At 37.5% G+C, this 18,498-nt stretch overlaps 1 protein-coding gene across 3 annotated transcripts in view; it reads left to right on the forward strand.

Annotated features, from left to right (window-relative positions):
• Window positions 1–2,584: 2,584 nt before the first annotated feature.
• Window positions 2,585–18,498, forward strand: part of FAM13A (family with sequence similarity 13 member A) — a 351,884-nt gene continuing 335,970 nt past the window's right edge. Inside the window, exon 1 of one of the 3 annotated variants that reach the window (XM_035004519.1) lies at window positions 2,585–2,805. In XM_035004519.1, coding sequence (XP_034860410.1) covers window positions 2,701–2,805 — 105 coding nt within the window. In that variant the 5' untranslated portion in view covers window positions 2,585–2,700. The remainder of the gene's footprint in view (window positions 2,806–18,498) is intronic. The other 2 variants (XM_035004518.1, XM_035004520.1) reach the window with 2 other exon arrangements.

The raw sequence follows: 18,498 nt of genomic DNA on the forward strand, positions 1-18,498 counted from the left end.
AAAAAAATTTCCAAATAGATCTATAATCCAACCATATGATAAGCATCCAAAATTGTTACTTTTATTACCATTTTCCAGGTACTACACTAAGTGCTTTTTATAGATTGTATCATTTAATCCTTAAAATGAGCTTATAAAAGAGACTTGGTGGCTCAGTCGGTTAAGCATTTGCCTTCGGCTCGGCTCATGATCCCAGGGTCCTGGGATCAAGCCCCGCATCGGGCTCCCTGCTCCGCGGGAAGCCTGCTTCTCCCTCTCCCACTCCCCCTGCTTGTGTTCCCTCTCTCGCTGTGTCTCTCTCTGCCAAATAAATAAGTAAAATCTTAAAAAAAAAAAAAAAATTTGGTAAGCTTCCATTTGATAAATGGACAAAGCAACACACAGAAGAGAAAATACAAATGAATAATGAGGAATTTTCATATCTTTAATAATAAAAAGAAATATAAGTTTTAGAATGAGAAATCCTTTTCATTTATTAGGAAATATTTTTAAAAATATTCAAACTTCGGTAGCATGAATTGTAGAATGTAAACTGCCAGAGTCAATATATGTCAAGAGCCTTAGCACATGTTAATATTCTCTGTGATCTAGAAACTTCACTTTCTGGAGTCTTGACTAGAAAATAATCATAATGAAGATAGAGCATTACTTACATACACACATAAAATCAGAGACCATGTAAATGTCTAAAATGGGAGAATGACTCCAACTTTTATACAGAATGTAGTATTGTAAATGATGAAAATTGTTTACACTGTTAACGGTATGGGAGTAAACTTGTGATACTATGTTTGTGTGATACAGTGTTAAGTGAAAAACAACATAAAACTATCAAACTAGATTTAAATCATGTTTTTTAAAAACATGAAAGAATGAAAATATGCTAAATGTTTCTAGGTGTTCTGTTATTCTTTCACTACCTCATCTCTGCTTCTTTATTAGCGCCTCTGCAATTACTAATCAAAAAGCTTTATTATTTTCATTCCTCCCTCCTTCCATTGGATGATCCATGAGAGAAGGTACTAGGTCTTTCTTATCATTGTATTTTGTATGGTAATAAATGTTGATTGGGTAATGTTGGGTGATGAGCCTATAGGCGACCTGATCTTCAGGCTTTCATTTTTCACCAAAGACAGGCAACACTTATATAATCACAAAAAGAAGACACATTTTTAATAGAAAAAGTTTTATAATTTGCTTTAACAGTTAGCCTAGTTTTCTAATGGGTGAATGGAAAACAGAAGTGATAAAACCTAGATTAGGTGGAGGTAGAAAAAAGTTTTATTTTTCAATGGAGAAATTATGTCCATTCCCCCACTCCCATTCTATTGTATGGGATTGTGTTATTCTGCCTTGTGGAGGTAGTCTTTACAATGATCTGTATGCATGCATAGAAACAAAATGTACTTTGTCATGTCCTATGGCTGGTTTATCACAATTTTCTATCCTGGCTTTGCTGTGGATACTGTTAGTTGACTAGAAATATAAAAGTATACTAGATTTGAAGGGAAATATTAAATGGAGAGCTGATTTGGGCTTTCCCTTGTCTTCCCACCCCCATCCCCTTAAGATAGAACTTTATTATGTTTTGTTTTGGAGGACAATTTAAGTCTTTTAAAACTGGGAAAAGTGAAACTCCTCATGCAGTATTAGCCAGCATTTTTTTTTTAAGAGTTTATTATTTGATAGAGAGAGACACAGCGAGAGAGGGAACACAAGCAGGGGGAGTGGGAGAGGGAGAAGCAGGCTTCCCGTGGAGCAGGGAGCCCGATGCGGGGCTCGATCCCAGGACCCTGGGATCATGACCTGAGCTGAAGGCAGACGCTGAACGACTGAGCCACCCAGGTGCCCCCCAGCATTCTCTTAAATGTGCCACTAGAAAAGATTTGACCCAAAAAAGGTGATAATAAAAAAATAAGACAGTTTCCTTCTGGCTTATATAAAATGGGTATTTTAGCTATCAGTTCAAATATTTGGAAATTGTGAAGTCTGTCACATTTTCTAATGACACAGCATATGAAGTAGGACATTATTGAAAGGTCAACTAGAGGCTAATTTTCCAGACTATAAATCACACATGTTGAATTGTGGAAGTCTAGAAACATGTTGTTTTATGTTTCTCACCATTATATGTGAATAAGATAATTCAAAAGTAATTAGAAGTGGTTAACAGCTACATAAGAGTATTTTCATTTAGAACAATACTGATAGAATCAAAGTGGAGGGAAGAACATTTTGATAGAATTTCACTGGTTTCTAAGGGGCACTGGAAGTGAAAAGTGCCTCAGAAAAGTGAGGAATGTGCCTGCAGTTTGCAACCTGAGTGTGAATATGTGAGGTTTTCTTAGGCGTAGCAACGAGGAAGCAAGTTTGCATTTTCACGTTTTGCACTAAGTCCTATTAAAGAATGCCACCAGATGATGGGCGTTTTCTGAACAGAGAAAGCCTGTTTGTGGTATCTGGCAAGTCAGGTTTAAGAAAAAGATGTCAGCAGCTTAAGGCCCCTGTCACATGACATCCTCTACTTGCCAATACTAGACGCTCTGGATCAGATTTCAACTCCAGGCAGTCCTGCCAGCCATGTGGGTTCAGCCGAATGAGAAGCAAAGCCACACTTCCGAAAATGTTAGGAGCTGCGCTTCGCTTGCCGTGAGGCCTCTGGATCAGGAGCTGTTTTTCACATGAGAGCCTATCTACTGAATGGAATTTCAGTATTTCGCTGTCATTTTGATGTTTTCATCTGGTCTTCATCACTTCTACCAGGCACTTCCTGCGAGAATGGGGGCAGGCGCTCTGGCCATCTGTGTGAGTACAGGCCGCCCCTGTCTCCTGTGGACTCCGCGGGGCTGAGGAGAGGCCTGTGCCCTCCTGGTCCCGATGAGATGTTTATGCTATTTTTTTGTCTTTACTTTCTGGGAGGTGGGGGAAGGTTCATTACTTAAATTCCTATCTATTCAAATGGACATTAAGCAATGTTTTGGGCAGCTTTCAGCATTTTTGTCTACTTGCCTTTCCAAAAAAAGATGAAGGGAGATGCCTGCCTGCGGCAGTTTATTCGGTTCCGTCAACTTGATTTAAAGTAGAGCACTCTCAAGCCTTTCAGACTTTGTTCTGAATGAGTTAAATACAAATGCTTAATTGCAGTTACTGGAAAAATCTAGTGTCTAGATTGAGAAAGAATTAAGATAACCATTAATTTGTTACTTCTGAGTGTGTATGACCTTTTTCTATTCACATTTTTGTTTTCAGTTAGTAATGCTAGAATTTCTGTTTCAGCATGGTTGCTGAAAGTGACGGGGAAGAGCTTGTTCGATAAATGTTTGTGAATCCTTAATGGACTGTAGAGATTTCTGGTTGTTATAATACAGTAGCATCAGTAAATAACACTGGTGTAAAATCCACGGGAAATGGTGTATATTTCTAGGACTGAATTAATGGATTTCAAAAGCAGTTCTGTTGGTGCTTATATATAACCTTTTGCAATAACCCAGGTATTATCAATTATACAAATCACAGAATGCTGTGATTTAAATTTTTATTTCAATATATAGAAAATGCATACATATTTAGCATACTTATATTTCAAGCTCGCATTCTATTCCAAGGGAGCATTTTATTTATCTCTAAATGATCTAAGTGGAAATATCTTATTCTTTATTACCAACTGAACTCACTTTTGTATCAGCACATTGGGTCATGTTCCCTGCCCCCCCCCCCTTTTTTTTAAGTTTCAGAAATGGCTGCAATTTGTTGTAGGTTTTGATGACATCTTAACATATATAGAAATATCTGGACAATTTTTTACCCATATGCTTCAAATGGTCGCCAGATGGTATATCAGCTCCATGGATTGAATTTTCTTAGTAAAACTCCCTCATTTCTGTGCTTGGAACTTTTCGGTATCCTGTGTGCCTGTCCCGGTGTCTCTTGTCCTTTTAGTCCTGAGGCTTGTAGCATCCAGGTATCCAGCTGGTTATCTTTCCAGCTTTATAAAATACTTCAGGACTGGAAATGTGTAGCATGTGAGGCAGCAGATCGACCTAAATGTTATGAGATTTGCAGTCATCTCTGATTAGATCCTTACTCCTTGCCCTTGGCCTGCATGCATTAATCTCTACCTTGACTGAAACGTAGACTGACCCACGTAGGAAACTGTATTTTTCCTTAGTTTAATCCAAAGTATATACAAAATTTCCTGTAAGGTTGATGTAAAAATCATACCGTTTAAAAGATTATTCACTGTAGTAGAGAAGCAGTTCTCGGTCATTCCTATTCTTGAACTTCAGGTTAGCCTTTGTGCTTTATCCCAGTTAGGAGGAAATGTTTATGTTTTTAGGAGTTTTAGCATAGTATTTCTGGAAAAACATAGCTATTGGAGAACAAAATACTTTTTTGAATGTTTGTGGCAGAAAAGTGAGAGCTAATCACACATAAATATAAGCATAGGGGCTGGCATACTTGTTTTTAGTTTGGGACTTCTTTACCTAGACATATGTTAGCAACTGCTCAGGTATCCTGCTACTGAAGATAGTTGTTCTTTTTTTTTTAATTTATTTTATATAAATTCAATTAACATATAGTGTAGTATTAGTTTCAGAGGTAGAGTTCAGTGATGCGTCAGTTGCATGTAACACCCAGTGCTCATTACATCACGTGCCCTCCTTAATGCCCGTCACCCAGTTACCCCATCCCCCCACTCACCTCCCCTCCAGCAACCCTCAGTTTGTTTCCTATAGTTAATAGTCTCTTATGGTTTGTCTCCCTCTCGGATTTCATCTTATTTTATTTTTCCCTCCCTCTATGATCCTCTGTGCTGTTTCTTATATTCCACATGAGTGAAATCATATGATAATTGTCTTTCTCTGCTTGACTTATTTCACTTAGCATAATACCCTCAAGTTCTATCCACATCATTGCAAATGGCAAGATTTCATTTTTCTGATGGCTGAGTAATATTCCTCTGTGTGTGTGTGTGTGTGTGTGTACACATACCACAGAAGATAGTTCTTTAGACAAAACAATAGAGTAATCAGATATTTGGGTGTGTGTGTGCACGTGCATGTGTATGTATATTGACGTGGGACAGACTATTCCAAAGACAAATCCATTTCAATGTCCATTGACTAACCACCTTTTTTTTTCTCATTCCTTCTATCTCTTCCATATTACTAGTGCTGCTAGTAAAACCATAGTGGACTCAACATTTTATTTATATTACTACTCATATTTACAAAGAAGTTGTAGCTTCTTCACTATTGACATCTATTTTTCCTCAATAAACCACACCCAGGCAAATGAGATCCATGCCTGCCAGTTAATATTGTATCAGTCTCTTCTAGTTTTAGATGTCACTTTAGTGAAATGACTCAAGCTCTCTCGGGAATCTTGAGTCTTTCAGACCTCTTGTACCTCCCGCTGTTCTGTCCATCGTGGCACCTGGGTATTTCGAGGCAGGTGGGTCGAGAGTGGAAGCTGGCATATTTTAATGGCTGAAGAAAGAGGGGCCTAGAATACATGTTTGTTGATTCTTACACTCTGGACATTCTGTCTGTGGTGAGTTCAGGTATCAAATCTTTGGTGAATTGGTGGACAAGTTCTATTGGTATCATCAGGGCCCTGCAGTCCACTCCTCCTGACAGCCCCAACTTTTGCTGGTGCTGGGAACAATTCCAAGGATATCCTGAGCCTTGTAGCCTTTGTCCATAACTTGAGCCCCTCTACTCCTGTAGCCTTGACACCTGGTATCCTCAGCTACTTACGTATCCTATCATGCAGGCAGGAGCTGTAGTCTCGGTACAGAAAGGCTCACAAACCATATTAAGATATTCTGGTCACAGATTTATTGAATCAATTTAAAACACAGCACAAAGCAAGGAGGGAAAGATCTGGTAGGCTTGCCTATGTAGAAAGGGTTTCAGTGGGATGAAAGGCCCACATTCTGAGTCCTGTGTTACACAATATTCATCTATCCTGTCTTTTCATCTTCTCTACCACATCAACCTTTCCTGATCACGGTAGGTTTTACGAGGACCAGTGTTGAATGGGAGCAAGGGGCCTCAGCAGATGGAACGTGTCTGGAGCCAACACAGCTTTATCATCAGAGGCAAGTGTGCCTAGGTGTAGTTGTAACTTGCTAATACACTCCTGAACAGCTTTGGATTTTTATCTGCATATCTCAGGCAGACAACACATGGGGCCAGCGTGGGTATAATCGATGGGTGACTCATTTAAGACTTGAATATTTGGTGTCTCATAATTGTTGGGTGCCTAACTTGGTTCTTCCATCTCTATTTAGTTATCTATGTCGACTATGTTTACCACACTATCTCTTTGTGTATTGTTAATACTTAGTTATACTTCTCCTCATGGTTAGTTTCTCTTTGTTCTCTATTTAGCCAAACTGAATTTTCTTGCCTAATATTTGTTTGTTGTATTATTTAAGTTCAAGTTCCAAACCTGTCACGGTTATCTTTGTTGTTTCTAGTTTGATGTTGGGTACCAAATTCATCCCACATGCCATGGTGAGTTTCTTCATTTTTTTTTTTTTCCCCCACCTCCTGTGTTTTCTTCTCTTTGTTTTGTTTGGAGTTTTAGAAAGAATATGGGCCTTGTTTGGAGCCAGGCAGACCTGAGCTTAAATCTTGGTTATGTATTATTAAGCAGTATGCTTTCTTGATGATTTATTTTAAAGAGCTTTTGCCATTTGTTCAGCTTCCTTGACATGTATTGATGTCTCACTAGCAGACAGTAAAGTTTAGACGCAAGGTGTCATTATCTTATTTGTGTCTCTTACCTATTGTTCAGGGCTAGACAGTAGTTGTTCAATAAATGTTAGGTGTTGCAGTTTCACCTCTCTTTTCTGTGCTATGCATGACCTAAGTATATTTTATTTTTTTTAAAGATTTTAGGGGCCCCTGGGTGGCTCAGTCGTTAAGTGTCTGCCTTCGGCTCAGGTCATGATCCCAGGGTTCTGGGATCGAGCCCCGCATTGGGCTCCCTGCTCGGCGGGAAGCCTGCTTCTCCCTCTCCCACTCCCCCTGCTTGTGTTCCCTCTCTCACTGTGTCTCTCTCTGTCAAATAAATAAAGTCTTTAAAAAATAATAATAATAAATGATTTTATTTATTTGACACAGAGCACACGAGCACAAGGAGGTTTTAAATGTCACTTTGATGAGTTGACTCAAGCTCCCACTGAGCAGGGAGCCCAACTGGGGCTCAATCCCTGGATCCTGGGATCATAACCTGAGCCAAAGGCAGATGCTTAACCAACTGCGCCACCCAGGTGCCCCAAGCATATTTTATTTTTAAATGGGTCTTTTGAAGACTTTCCAAAAGCTAAAGGCGTGTCTGCAAAGGCATTCTGTCTTTGATGGTGCTTTTTGTGATAACGGCACAATTTTCCATTTATGGGAATGAGAGGTATAATTGTATTTTGTACTTCTGAGTCTCTAACTCAACAGCACATGAATTCTCTTACTATAAAGCTACATGCAGTCAATGCAAGTAACTCAGCACATCTTTCCATCTCAAATGATGTGTAGGCTGGTCAGGGCATATCTTTCCCTCAGGTGGGCATGTAATCTCCTTTAATCAGGGTAATTAACACCGAGTGTCCCGACAGGAAAATCCTGAAAGATATCTCAGTAGCTCAGGGAAACAGATTAATTTGTAGATTACTCAAAGTCTGATGCAGATTGACAGAATCTCTCCTCCGTTTGGTGACTCTAATATCCGGGCTGCCTCCATTCTGTGAGATATTTGCTATTTCAGCATGTGACCACATATCCCCTAGTTTATATCAGGGGAGAAAGGAGATGGAGGAGGCACGCATGCTTTTATCTGCCTCATTCGGGAAATGATTCATTTCTCTCCTCAAAGTTCACTGCTTTGAACTAGTCATGTATGCCCATGTAAACAAAGGTGGTTTGGAAATGTAGAAAATTATCTCATGGAATATTTATAAACACTATCTCTAGCCCGTAACTTAAATTGCTTAAATCAGAGAGAAAGATGTATGCTCCATGATTGGGATAAAGCAGTCTGTCTCTAATTCCCCTACTGAATGTAAACAAGGAATTATACACCCCAGGTGCTGCTGACAGATATCTAATCTATAGATCAAGAGGGAAGGTAGCCTTAGGATAACTTAATACATCAGTGAATGGCAGAAGGGTGGTGACATTCATCAGCCACTGAATCTACCAGCTCAGAATCTTTCCTTCCCCTGAACTCCTTTGTATTAGTATAATGGGATAATAAATGTCCTTATTATTTTAGCCAGTTTGAACTAGAATTTCAATTACTTGCAGTCAAACCATCTTAACTGATACACTTCATCATGCAGTGGCTTGCTGTGCAGTGGTTTTAGGAAGCTTGTCATGAACTGGAATGAAGCAGGATTTGAAGGCAGGACACATGGCTTTGAATCTTGGCTCAACCACTTGTTATGTGACCCTGGGCAAGATTCTTAACCTCTCTCTTTCCTTACCTATTAAAGAAGGATAATAGCCTAAATTGGATTGTTGTGAGAATCAAATAAAACAATAATGTAAAAATACATTGAAAACTTCATAAAAACATTACCTTTGTTATGTGGCAGCCTATTTTATGTCTTAAGGTGGTTTCTGTAATACTGTCATTACGGATGGATATTACTTCTTTAAAATGAAAGGAATTCTGTGATCTGAAGGGACTGTTGATATTGGATTTAGACCAAATTTTAAACAGGATTAAACTTTTAGTTTTGCTTTTTTCTACAATAAACCAATGAGGTATTACAGGAAGACAAGATTAGTAATAAGCAAACAAAGGCATGTAAATTTTCCTATGCAAATCTGAGTGTATTACAAGAAGAATTTTCATTTCTGCAATACAGAGTTCAAAAATCAAAGAAAATACGGTCAAGGTTAGTATGAGTATGGGTAAAGTCCCTAGTATCTAGGTTGCTTATTTCAGGGTCAGTTTCTCTGAAGCACAGTTGGTTGTGTGTATTCGTTTAATGTCCCCCTGCAGAAGACTGTAAGCTTAGTGACAGTGATGAAAAGTGCAAAGGAGGGCACCTGGGTGGCTGAGTTGGTTAAGCGACTGCCTTCGGCTCAGGTCATGATCCTGGAGTCCCGGGATCGAGTCCCGCATTGGGCTCCCTGCTCAGCAGGGAGTCTGCTTCTACCTCTGACCCACCCCCCTCTCATGTGCTCTCTCTCTCAAATAAATAAATAAAATCTTTAAAAAAAAAAATGAGGGTATCAAAGTTTAGAGAGACAAAGGAACTTACTTAAATTATACATCTATTAAGCACTTTAGTTGGAATTCAAACTTGGGGCATGTTATGAAGGAGACTGCTATCACAACAAATAAAGAAAATATTCGGGCGCCTGGGTGGCTCAGATGGTTAAGCGTCTGCCTTTGGCTCAGGTCATGATCCTGGAGTCCCAGGATCGAGTCCCTCATCGGGCTCCCTGCTCGGCAGGGAGTCCGCTTCTCCCTCTGACCCTCCTCCCTCTCATGCTCTCTGTCTCTCATTGTCTCTCTCACAAATAAATAAAATCTTAAAAAAAAAGAAAAGAAAAGTGCAAAGGAGCATGAAGTAGTATATAAATATAGTGAAAGAATGGGATAATTGGGTAAAGAGACTTTGCTGAGATAATAAATTAGATTAATTCTGATCTAAATCTTAAAGCTGATTTGGGCAAATAAAATTCCAAAGATGATAAGCTTGTGTCCAGTAGTTTCTGAAATAGCAACTGTAACTGTGGATTTCCTTGGTTTATAAAGTTTTTACCTGTAACTGTGGATTTCCACTGGTTTATAAAGAGGTACTGTAGCAAGTAATAGCGTAATTAAGTTTATTTAAGTTATATAACTAAATATATATGAGTTTGTGTAACCAGCAGTTAGATTGGAGATTTTAAAAAATTCATTCAGAATGCTTGGTTTATGGGAAAAGATTGTACAACTTCGAATTATTAACAGCTACTTCTTTAAGACTGTTAAGGTTGGAAGGTCTACCATATTGGATATTAACAGAAATTAAAACCATTTAATAATAATGGCTAGCCACTTGGAGAAAAATAATTACTGGATTTCTTCTTTCTTCTTTTTTTTTTTTTAAAGATTTTATTTATTTATTTGACAGAGAGAGACACAGCCAGACAGGGAACACAAGCAGGGGGAGTGGGAGAGGGAGAAGCAGGCTTCCCACTGAGCAGGGAGCCGGATGCGGGGCTCGATCCCAGGACCCTGGGATCATGACCTGAGCCGAAGGCAGACGCTTAACGACTGAGCCACCCAGGCGCCCCATCTTCTTTATTCTTTTAACACTTTATTCTTTTAACACTGGATGGCTCAGTAGGTTAAGCGTCTGCCTTCAGCTCAGGTCATGATCTCAGGGTCCTGGGATCGAGCCCCGCATCCGGCTCCCTGCTCAGTGGGAAGCCTGCTTCTCCCTCTCCCACTCCCCCTGCTTGTGTTCCCTGTCTGGCTGTGTCTCTCTCTCTCTCTGTCAAATAAATAAATAAAATCTTTAAAAAAAAAAAAAAACTATAGATGGAACAAGAATATAAATACCAAAGTGAAACCATAAAACAATAATTTGGGATCAAGGAATGTCTTTGTAAAGAACCAAGTGAGAAACCCTAAAGAAAAAGATTGGTGAATTTTTCAGACAAAAAGCTAAAATGTCTGCACAATCCCAAATTGCATAGACAAAATTCCAAAAGAAAACTAGTAAGGATATTTACAACACACATGACAAAAAATTACTTTTTAATATAAAAAAATTCATACAAATCAGTAAGAAAAAGAAAACTAGCCATTAGAAAATGAACCAAAGCTTATGAACAATGAGGTTCACAAATAATACAAGTACTAATAAACATAAGAAAATTGCTCAGTCTCATTCATAGTTAAATATGGGCAAACTTTAAAATTTTTGTATTATCCAGGGATGTCAGAAGAATCGGAAGCAGGTACCCTCACATGCTGTTATCAAGCTGTAAACCAGCGGAGCATCTTTGCAGGGCAATGTAGCAGTATGTGTCAGAACGTATAATTTGTATACCTGTTGATCTAGCAATCTCACCTCTAGCAATTTATCTTGCAGGTATTTGTACAATTATGTAAAAATGCTGGCAAGAATGTTCATTGCTGAAATACTTGTAATAGCAAGAACTGTAAATAACTTAAACATCAGTAAATAAGATTGGTTAAATCAATTGTAGCTCTATACAATGTAATATTAAACAGCTATGTCTGCCAATATGGAAGGACCTCCAAAATTGATCAAGTAGCAAAAAAAAAAAGTGCATAAATACACAATGGTATAGTTATATTTGCCTTTTTAAAAATATTATGCATGTATAGATATGCTTAGTTATCCATAGAAAATTTCTGCAAGGAAACACAGTAATTGGAGCTGGGATAGGGAGACTTTTCAGTTTAAACTCTCATGTTTGAGTTTTGATGAAATGCATATATTAAATTTCTAAAAATAAAGAATACTCAAAGAATGGACTGGTAACACTGTCTAGAAGAAATAATGATTAGTTTATAATAATAAGGCACTGAATATTGTATTTGAATGTCTATAATACTTTTACAAATACATTTTGAAATGTATAAATTACTTGAAATTGTCTAATATATAAAAGGGTATAGTTTTTCCCTGCAGTTCTCCTAAGGCAAACTTAGAGCTGGGTATAATGTAATGCAACAGTCTTATCAAGAAGAAAGAAGTGTCTAAAGATTCTAGTATCTAAAAATTGAGCTGGTTGTCTCATAAGGTGGTTGGCACTCCATCACGACAAGTAAGAAAGAGGCAGATAAGTAATGGTGGGTGGACTTGTCATAGGCAAGTCATGGAATTAAAGATGAGATGTCCTTGCAGTGTTCTAGGATTCTCTGAATTGGTGTGTACTTCCCAAAATTGGTAGCTCTTAGTCAGTTTGTTAGACTGTTGGAAATTTAGCACACATAGATCTCTTTACGCCTGTACTTCCTTCAATTAGGGCTTCCTTATGTGGAGAATTGGATGATTGTGCACAACTAGTTTTAGAACATTCTGTCACCTCAATAAGATCCCATGTGCCCATTTATGATTAGTTTCATTCCTACAATCTGTCCCATCCCCCAAACCTCAATCACTAATTTACTATTTTCTGAAAGTTAACTGAATATTTCTGTACATTTACCTTTCCTGGCCATCTGATATCAGTGGAATCATACAATATATGTTCTGTGACTGGCTTATTTCACTTAGCTCATTCTTGAGGCTCATCCATGTTGTAGCATGCATCAGTATTTCATTCCTTTTTAATTGCCATGATTGCTTTTATTGCTGTATTCTATTATATATCACATTTTGTTTACTCATTTGTTAGTTGATAGACATTTGGGCTATTTCCCTTTTTTTTCTTTTTTTTTTAATTTAAAGTCAGTTAGCCAACATGTAATTAGTTACATCATTAGCTTCAGGTGTAGTGTTCAATAATTTATCAGTTGCATGTAACACCCAGTGCTGGGGCACCTGGGTGGCTCAGTCGTTAAACGTCTGCCTTCGGCTCAGGTCATGATTGATCCCAGGGTCCTGGGATCGAGCCCCTCATCGGGCTCCCTGCTCAGCGGGAAGCCTGCTTCTCCCTCTCCCACTCCCCCTGCTTGTGTTCCTTCTCTCACTATGTCTCTCTATGTCAAATAAAATAAAGAAAAGAAAAGAAAACCCAGTGCTCATCATATAATGTGCCCTCCTTAATGCCTGTCACCCAATTACCCCATCCCCTCACCCACCTCCCCTCCAGCAACCCTCAGTTCGTTTCCTGTAGTTAAGAGTCTCATGGTTTTTCTCCTTCTCCAATGACTTCCCATTCAGTTTTCCTTCCCTTTCCCTATGATCCTCTGTACTGTTTCTTATATTCCACATATGAGTGAAACTGTAGGATAATTGTCTTTGATTGACTTATTTTGCTTGGCATAATACCCTCCAATTCCATCCACTTTGATGTAAATGGTAAGCATCCTTTCTGATGGCTGAGTAATATTCCATTGTGTATATATACCACATCTTCTTTATCCATTCATCTGTCGATGGACATCTGGGCTCTTTCCACAGTTTGGTTATTGTGGATGGATATTGCTGCTATGAACATTGGGGTGCAGGTGCCCCTTCAGATCACTACATTTGTATCTTTGGGGTAAATACCCAGTAGTACAATTACTGGGTCATAGGGTAGCTCTATTTTTAACTTTTTGAGGAATCTCCATGCTGTTTTCCAGAGTGGCTGCACCAGCTTGCATTCCCACTAATAGTGTAAGAAGATTCCCCTTTCTCCACATCCTCACCAACACTTGTTGTTTCCTGTCTTGTTAATTTTGGCCGTTCTGACTGGTGTGAAGTGGTATCTCATTGTGGTTTTGATTTGTATTTCCCTGATGCCAAGTGATATGGACCATTTTTTAATGTGTCTGTTAGCCATTTGTATGTCTTTGGAGAAATGTCTGTTCATGTCTTCTGCCCATTTCTTGACTTTGGGTGTTGAGTTTGGTAAGTTCTTTATAGATCTTGGATACTAGCCCTTTATTTGATATGTCACACTTAGGCTATTTCCTACTATTAAGAATAATGCTGCATTTGGATAGGTACCTACGAGTGGAATTGCTGGATCATATGCTAAATTTATGTTTAATGTTTTAAGAAACTGCCAAATATTTTCCAAAATGATTGCATCATTTTACACGCCCATTATCAATATGAGAATCCCAATTTCTCCACATCCTTGTCAACATATGGTATTCTTACTCTTTTATTATAGCCATTCTAGTGAATTTGTAGTGCTGTTACTTAATGACTGATGATGTTAGGCATTTTTCATAGACCTATTACCCATTTGTATATCTCCTTTGGTTATATGTCTGTCCATGTCTTTTGCCCATTTTTTTTTTATTGGGTTGTTGGTTCTTATTGTGTTGAGTTCTTTTTACATAGTATGGATACAAGTCCTTTCTCAGATACATGACCCACAGGAGTGGGGGTTTTGTCCTGTCTTTCAGATCAATTCAGCCAGAACCAAAGCTACTGGTTTCATTACTGTTGTGTGCCAACCCCACCAAGGGGGTAGGAGGGGTTGGAAGTAGACCCAGGCAAGTGTGCCACAAACTCCGATTACTTATCACTAAACTTCATCATCTTTTCATGAATAAGTATCTCTTAATGTGTTTTTTTGCCTTTGGTCAGTTTCTAGATCCCTGAAATGATTGTTTTGACAATTTTGTCCAGGTTTGTATTGTTTTGTTTAGGAGAGGATTTGTAGAACCCTGTACTCTACCACTGGAAGTCAGCAGTAGGTCTTGACTTCATTTTATATAGAAAATTTAACTTTTTATAATAACCCTTCATTTTTCTTGCAATAATAGTAATACATGTCTAGTGTATAAAATTTAGGAAATAAAAAGGAGAAAATAATAAGATTCCATAACACAGAAATAAACATGTACTATGTTTGCTTACGTCCTATAGTTTTTCTATGAGCCTATAAACTTATAAAAACTTATAAAAACAGATTAGACTTGACATTAGTTTTATGGTAGTCTCCCCACCCCCAAATAACAGTATATTATGAATATCTAGAGGTCCCATTTGTATAAGATGGTAGTCTTGCTCACTGTTAATTACCCCTCCCCTGTGTTTGGAGACCAGACTAAAAGAGGACAGCCTGGGAAGAAGCCCCAGTTTTTCTTAGGTGTTGCCAAATTGTCCTCCAGAAATTTTAATCCATTTACATCCACTGCTTTTTACCAATTTTTTTCTTTTCAAAAAATTTACCATGAGTAGAAAGGATGACAAATAGCATTACATTGTTTTTGCCTACCTTTGATTACTACGATCTTCACCACCTCCTGAGAAAATCTATTCTATCTTTAGAAGTGATTATCATTTCTTCTTCATATGTCTTAAAATCTGTTTTCAGATAACTACCCTTCACTTTCTGGTTTTGTCCTCTGAACCACATGGCTGCTCTTTTAAAATCTGGAAGTGTTTCAACCCCAAATCTTCCTGTTTGAGTGTAATTATAGCAGGTTCTTCATTCCTTCCTCACATAACATGGTTCATTTTTTAAATGATTAATTTTTAAATTGTTTTAAATTTTAAATTTTTTAAGTTTTTAAATTTTAAAAATTTTCTTTATCACTTCAAAGCCTCTGCAGCCATTTATGAATTGGTTAAAGTTTGTTCTCTGGTATTTTTCTCAAGGAAGGTTCAAGTATACAATATTTTCTTAGCCTTGTGTATATTTAAACTATAGCTTTTATAGATGAAGGACAGCTGGACTGGTTATTAAATTTGGCTCATACAGTGTTTCTTTAAATACCTTTTAAGTCTTACTCTGTTGTCTTCCGACATTAAATACTGCAATCTGTAAGTTTGAGGCTACTCGTTTTCTTTCCTTATTATGACATGACTTTTGCCTGGCTGCCCAAAGGACTCTTCTTTATTGTTAGTCTAATAATTTCCCTAGAATAGATCTTCATGTGGACTGTTCTGAGTCTAAGGTGTGTCTTTTCAGTTTGTAGATTCAGGCCTTCTGTTGAAACAAAGTTTTTGTGAATTACATCTTCAAAAGTACTACTCCATTATTTGGTTTTCTTCTTTGGAGACTCCAATAACACATATATTGGAGCTCATTAAACTGATTTCTGTAGGTATCTCTTAAACCCTTGTCATTCTTTTCTTAATGTTTCATTATGTCTACTTTTCTCATTTATGTCTTCTACGTCCCTTACTGGGCTGTTAATAGCTGTTCTCCTTTGTGCTCTTGATAATTTAGTCTTCATTTCTGAAATGGTTTTGTCTTTTCCTTTTCTTCCCTTCATGATTCTGCCAGTTTCCATTTCACATTCTCTATGGACTGAGTATCTCTTCCCTAAATTTGTACATTTCAGCTTTGTGGTATCTTTTCATCGTAATCAATTCATTAACTTTTATTTTAATTGTGGTAAAATATACATAACATAAAACTTACCATTTTAACCATTTTTTGATCTACAATTCAGTGGCATTAATACATTCACGATGTTGTGTAACAATTATGATTATCCACTTCCAGAACTTTGCATCGTCTCCAACATAAACTTTGTACCGATTAAACAACTGCCCATTCCCTCCTCTGCCCCCGCCCCCCGGCCTCTGGTACCCATTGTTCTATTTCCAGTCTCTATGAATCTGCCTATCCTAGATATCTCACAAGTAGAAACATGTAATTTTTGTCTTTTTGGGTCTGGTTTATTTCACTTTGATACTGTTTTCAAGCTTCATCGATGTTATAGCATGTGTCAGAATTTCATTCCTTTATAAAGCTGAATAACATTCCACTGTGTATATACATACCACATTTTGTTGGTCTGTTGATAGACATTTGGATTGTTTCTACTTTTTGGCTGTTTTGAATAATGCTGCTATGAACATAGGTTTATAAGTATTCGAGTCCTTGGCTTTAATATACCCCAGAAGCAAAATTGCTGGATCACATGGAAGTTTTATATTTAACTTTTTGAGGAACCACCTGTTTTTCATAGTGTACAATTGTTACATTGCCACCAGCGATGAATGAAGGCTCCAGGTTTTCCACATCCCAGTCAGCACTTGTTTTCTGTTTCTTTTGCTTTTTTGCTTTTGTTTTGTTTGTTTTTTAATAGCCATCTTACTGGATGTAAAGCAGTATCTCACTGTGGTTTTATTTTCTTTTCGTTAAACTGAAGAACGATCCTGATGTGGTTTTGTCTTTTTCTTTAACGTACATCTTTTTAAAAAGTTTTTATTTAAATTCCATTTAACATACAGTGTTATGTTAGTTTCAGGTATACAATAGTGATTCATTACTTCCATACAGTACCCCATACTCCTCACAAGTGCCCTCCTTAATCTCCATCACCTATTTAACCCCCACCCCCCCCACCTCCCCTCCACTAACTATCAGTTTGTTTTCTATAGTTAAGAATTTGTTTTTTGGTTTGCCATTCTCTCTTTTGTCTTGTTTTTTAAATTCCACATATGAGTGAGATCATCCAGTATTTGTCTTTCTCCATATGGCTTATTTCACTTAGCATAATACACTCTAGTTCTATCCATGTCATTGCAAATGGCAAGATTTCATTCTTTTCTATGGTTGAGTAATACTCCATTATATATATATCACTTCTTTATCCACTCATTAGTCGATGGACACTGGTAGTGTTTCCATAATTTGGCCATTGTAGATAATGCTGCTATAAACACTGGGGTGCATGTATCCCTTTGAATTATTATTTTTGTATTCTTTGGGTAAATACCTAGAGTGCAATTGCTGGATCATAGGATAATTCTATTTTTAACTTTTTGAGGAACTTTCATACTGTTTTCCAGAGCTGCACCAGTTTGCATTCCCACCAACAGTACTATAGGGTTCCCCTTTCTCCACATCCTCACCAAAACCTCTTGTTTCTTGTGTTGTTGATTTTAGCCATTCTGACAAGAGTGAGGTGATATCTCATTGTAGTTTTGATTTGCATTTCCCTGATGATAGTGATGTTGAGCATCTTTTCTTGTGTCTGTTGGCCATATGTTTTCTTTGGAAAAATGTCTATTCATGTCTTATGCCCATTTTTAGACTATTCCTTTTTTGGGGTGTTAAATTTGATAAGTTCTTTATAGACTTTGATACTAATTCTTTATCAGATATGTCATTTGCAAATATCTTCTCCCATTCTGTAGGTTGCCTTTAAATTTTGTTGATCATTTCCTTCATGGTGCAGAAGCTTTTTATTTTGATGAAATCCCAATAGTTTATTTTTGCTTTTGTTTCCCTTGCCTCAGGAGACATATCTAGAAAGAAGTTGCTATGGCTGATGTCAAAGAGGTTACTGCTTGTGATCACTGGTTTTGATTGACATTTCCCTAATGACTAGTGATATTGAGCATCTTTTCATGTGCTTACTGAACATTTGTATGTTGTCTTTAGAGAAATATCTGTTCAACTTCTTTGTCCATTTTTGAAGTGGGTTGTTTGGTTTTTTGGTTGAGTGGTAGAAATTCTTCACATATTCTGGATATTAATTCCTTATCACATATAAGATTTGCAAATATTTTCTCCTATTCTGTAGGTTGTCTTTGCGCTCTGTTGATGGTGTCTTCTGATGCATAAAAGTTGTTAATTTTGATAAAATCAAATTTATTTTGTTATTGCCCGTCTTTTGGTGTCATTTCCTTATTCAGTTTTGTTAGTTCTGGTTGTTAGGTTACAGTTTCCATCTGCTTCTTGGTAAGGGTTTTGTGATGAGTTATTTTAGGAAAGTCATGATGCTTTTTAATATTTTTTTAAAGAAAAGTCTCCATATAGTTGCTGGTAATGTTCTTTTTTTCTTACTCATATTTCAGTGAGATGGATTTTTGTAATATCAGTAGCAAGAGGTTCCTGTGGGGTGTAGTGATGGGAGGGCCAACACAGCTTTTCAAGTTACACAGCCCTGGGA

Source organism: Mirounga leonina, unplaced genomic scaffold, assembly GCF_011800145.1.
Source record: "Mirounga leonina isolate KUSES-001 unplaced genomic scaffold, KU_Mleo_1.0 Mir_129, whole genome shotgun sequence".
Classification (NCBI taxonomy): domain Eukaryota; kingdom Metazoa; phylum Chordata; class Mammalia; order Carnivora; family Phocidae; genus Mirounga; species Mirounga leonina.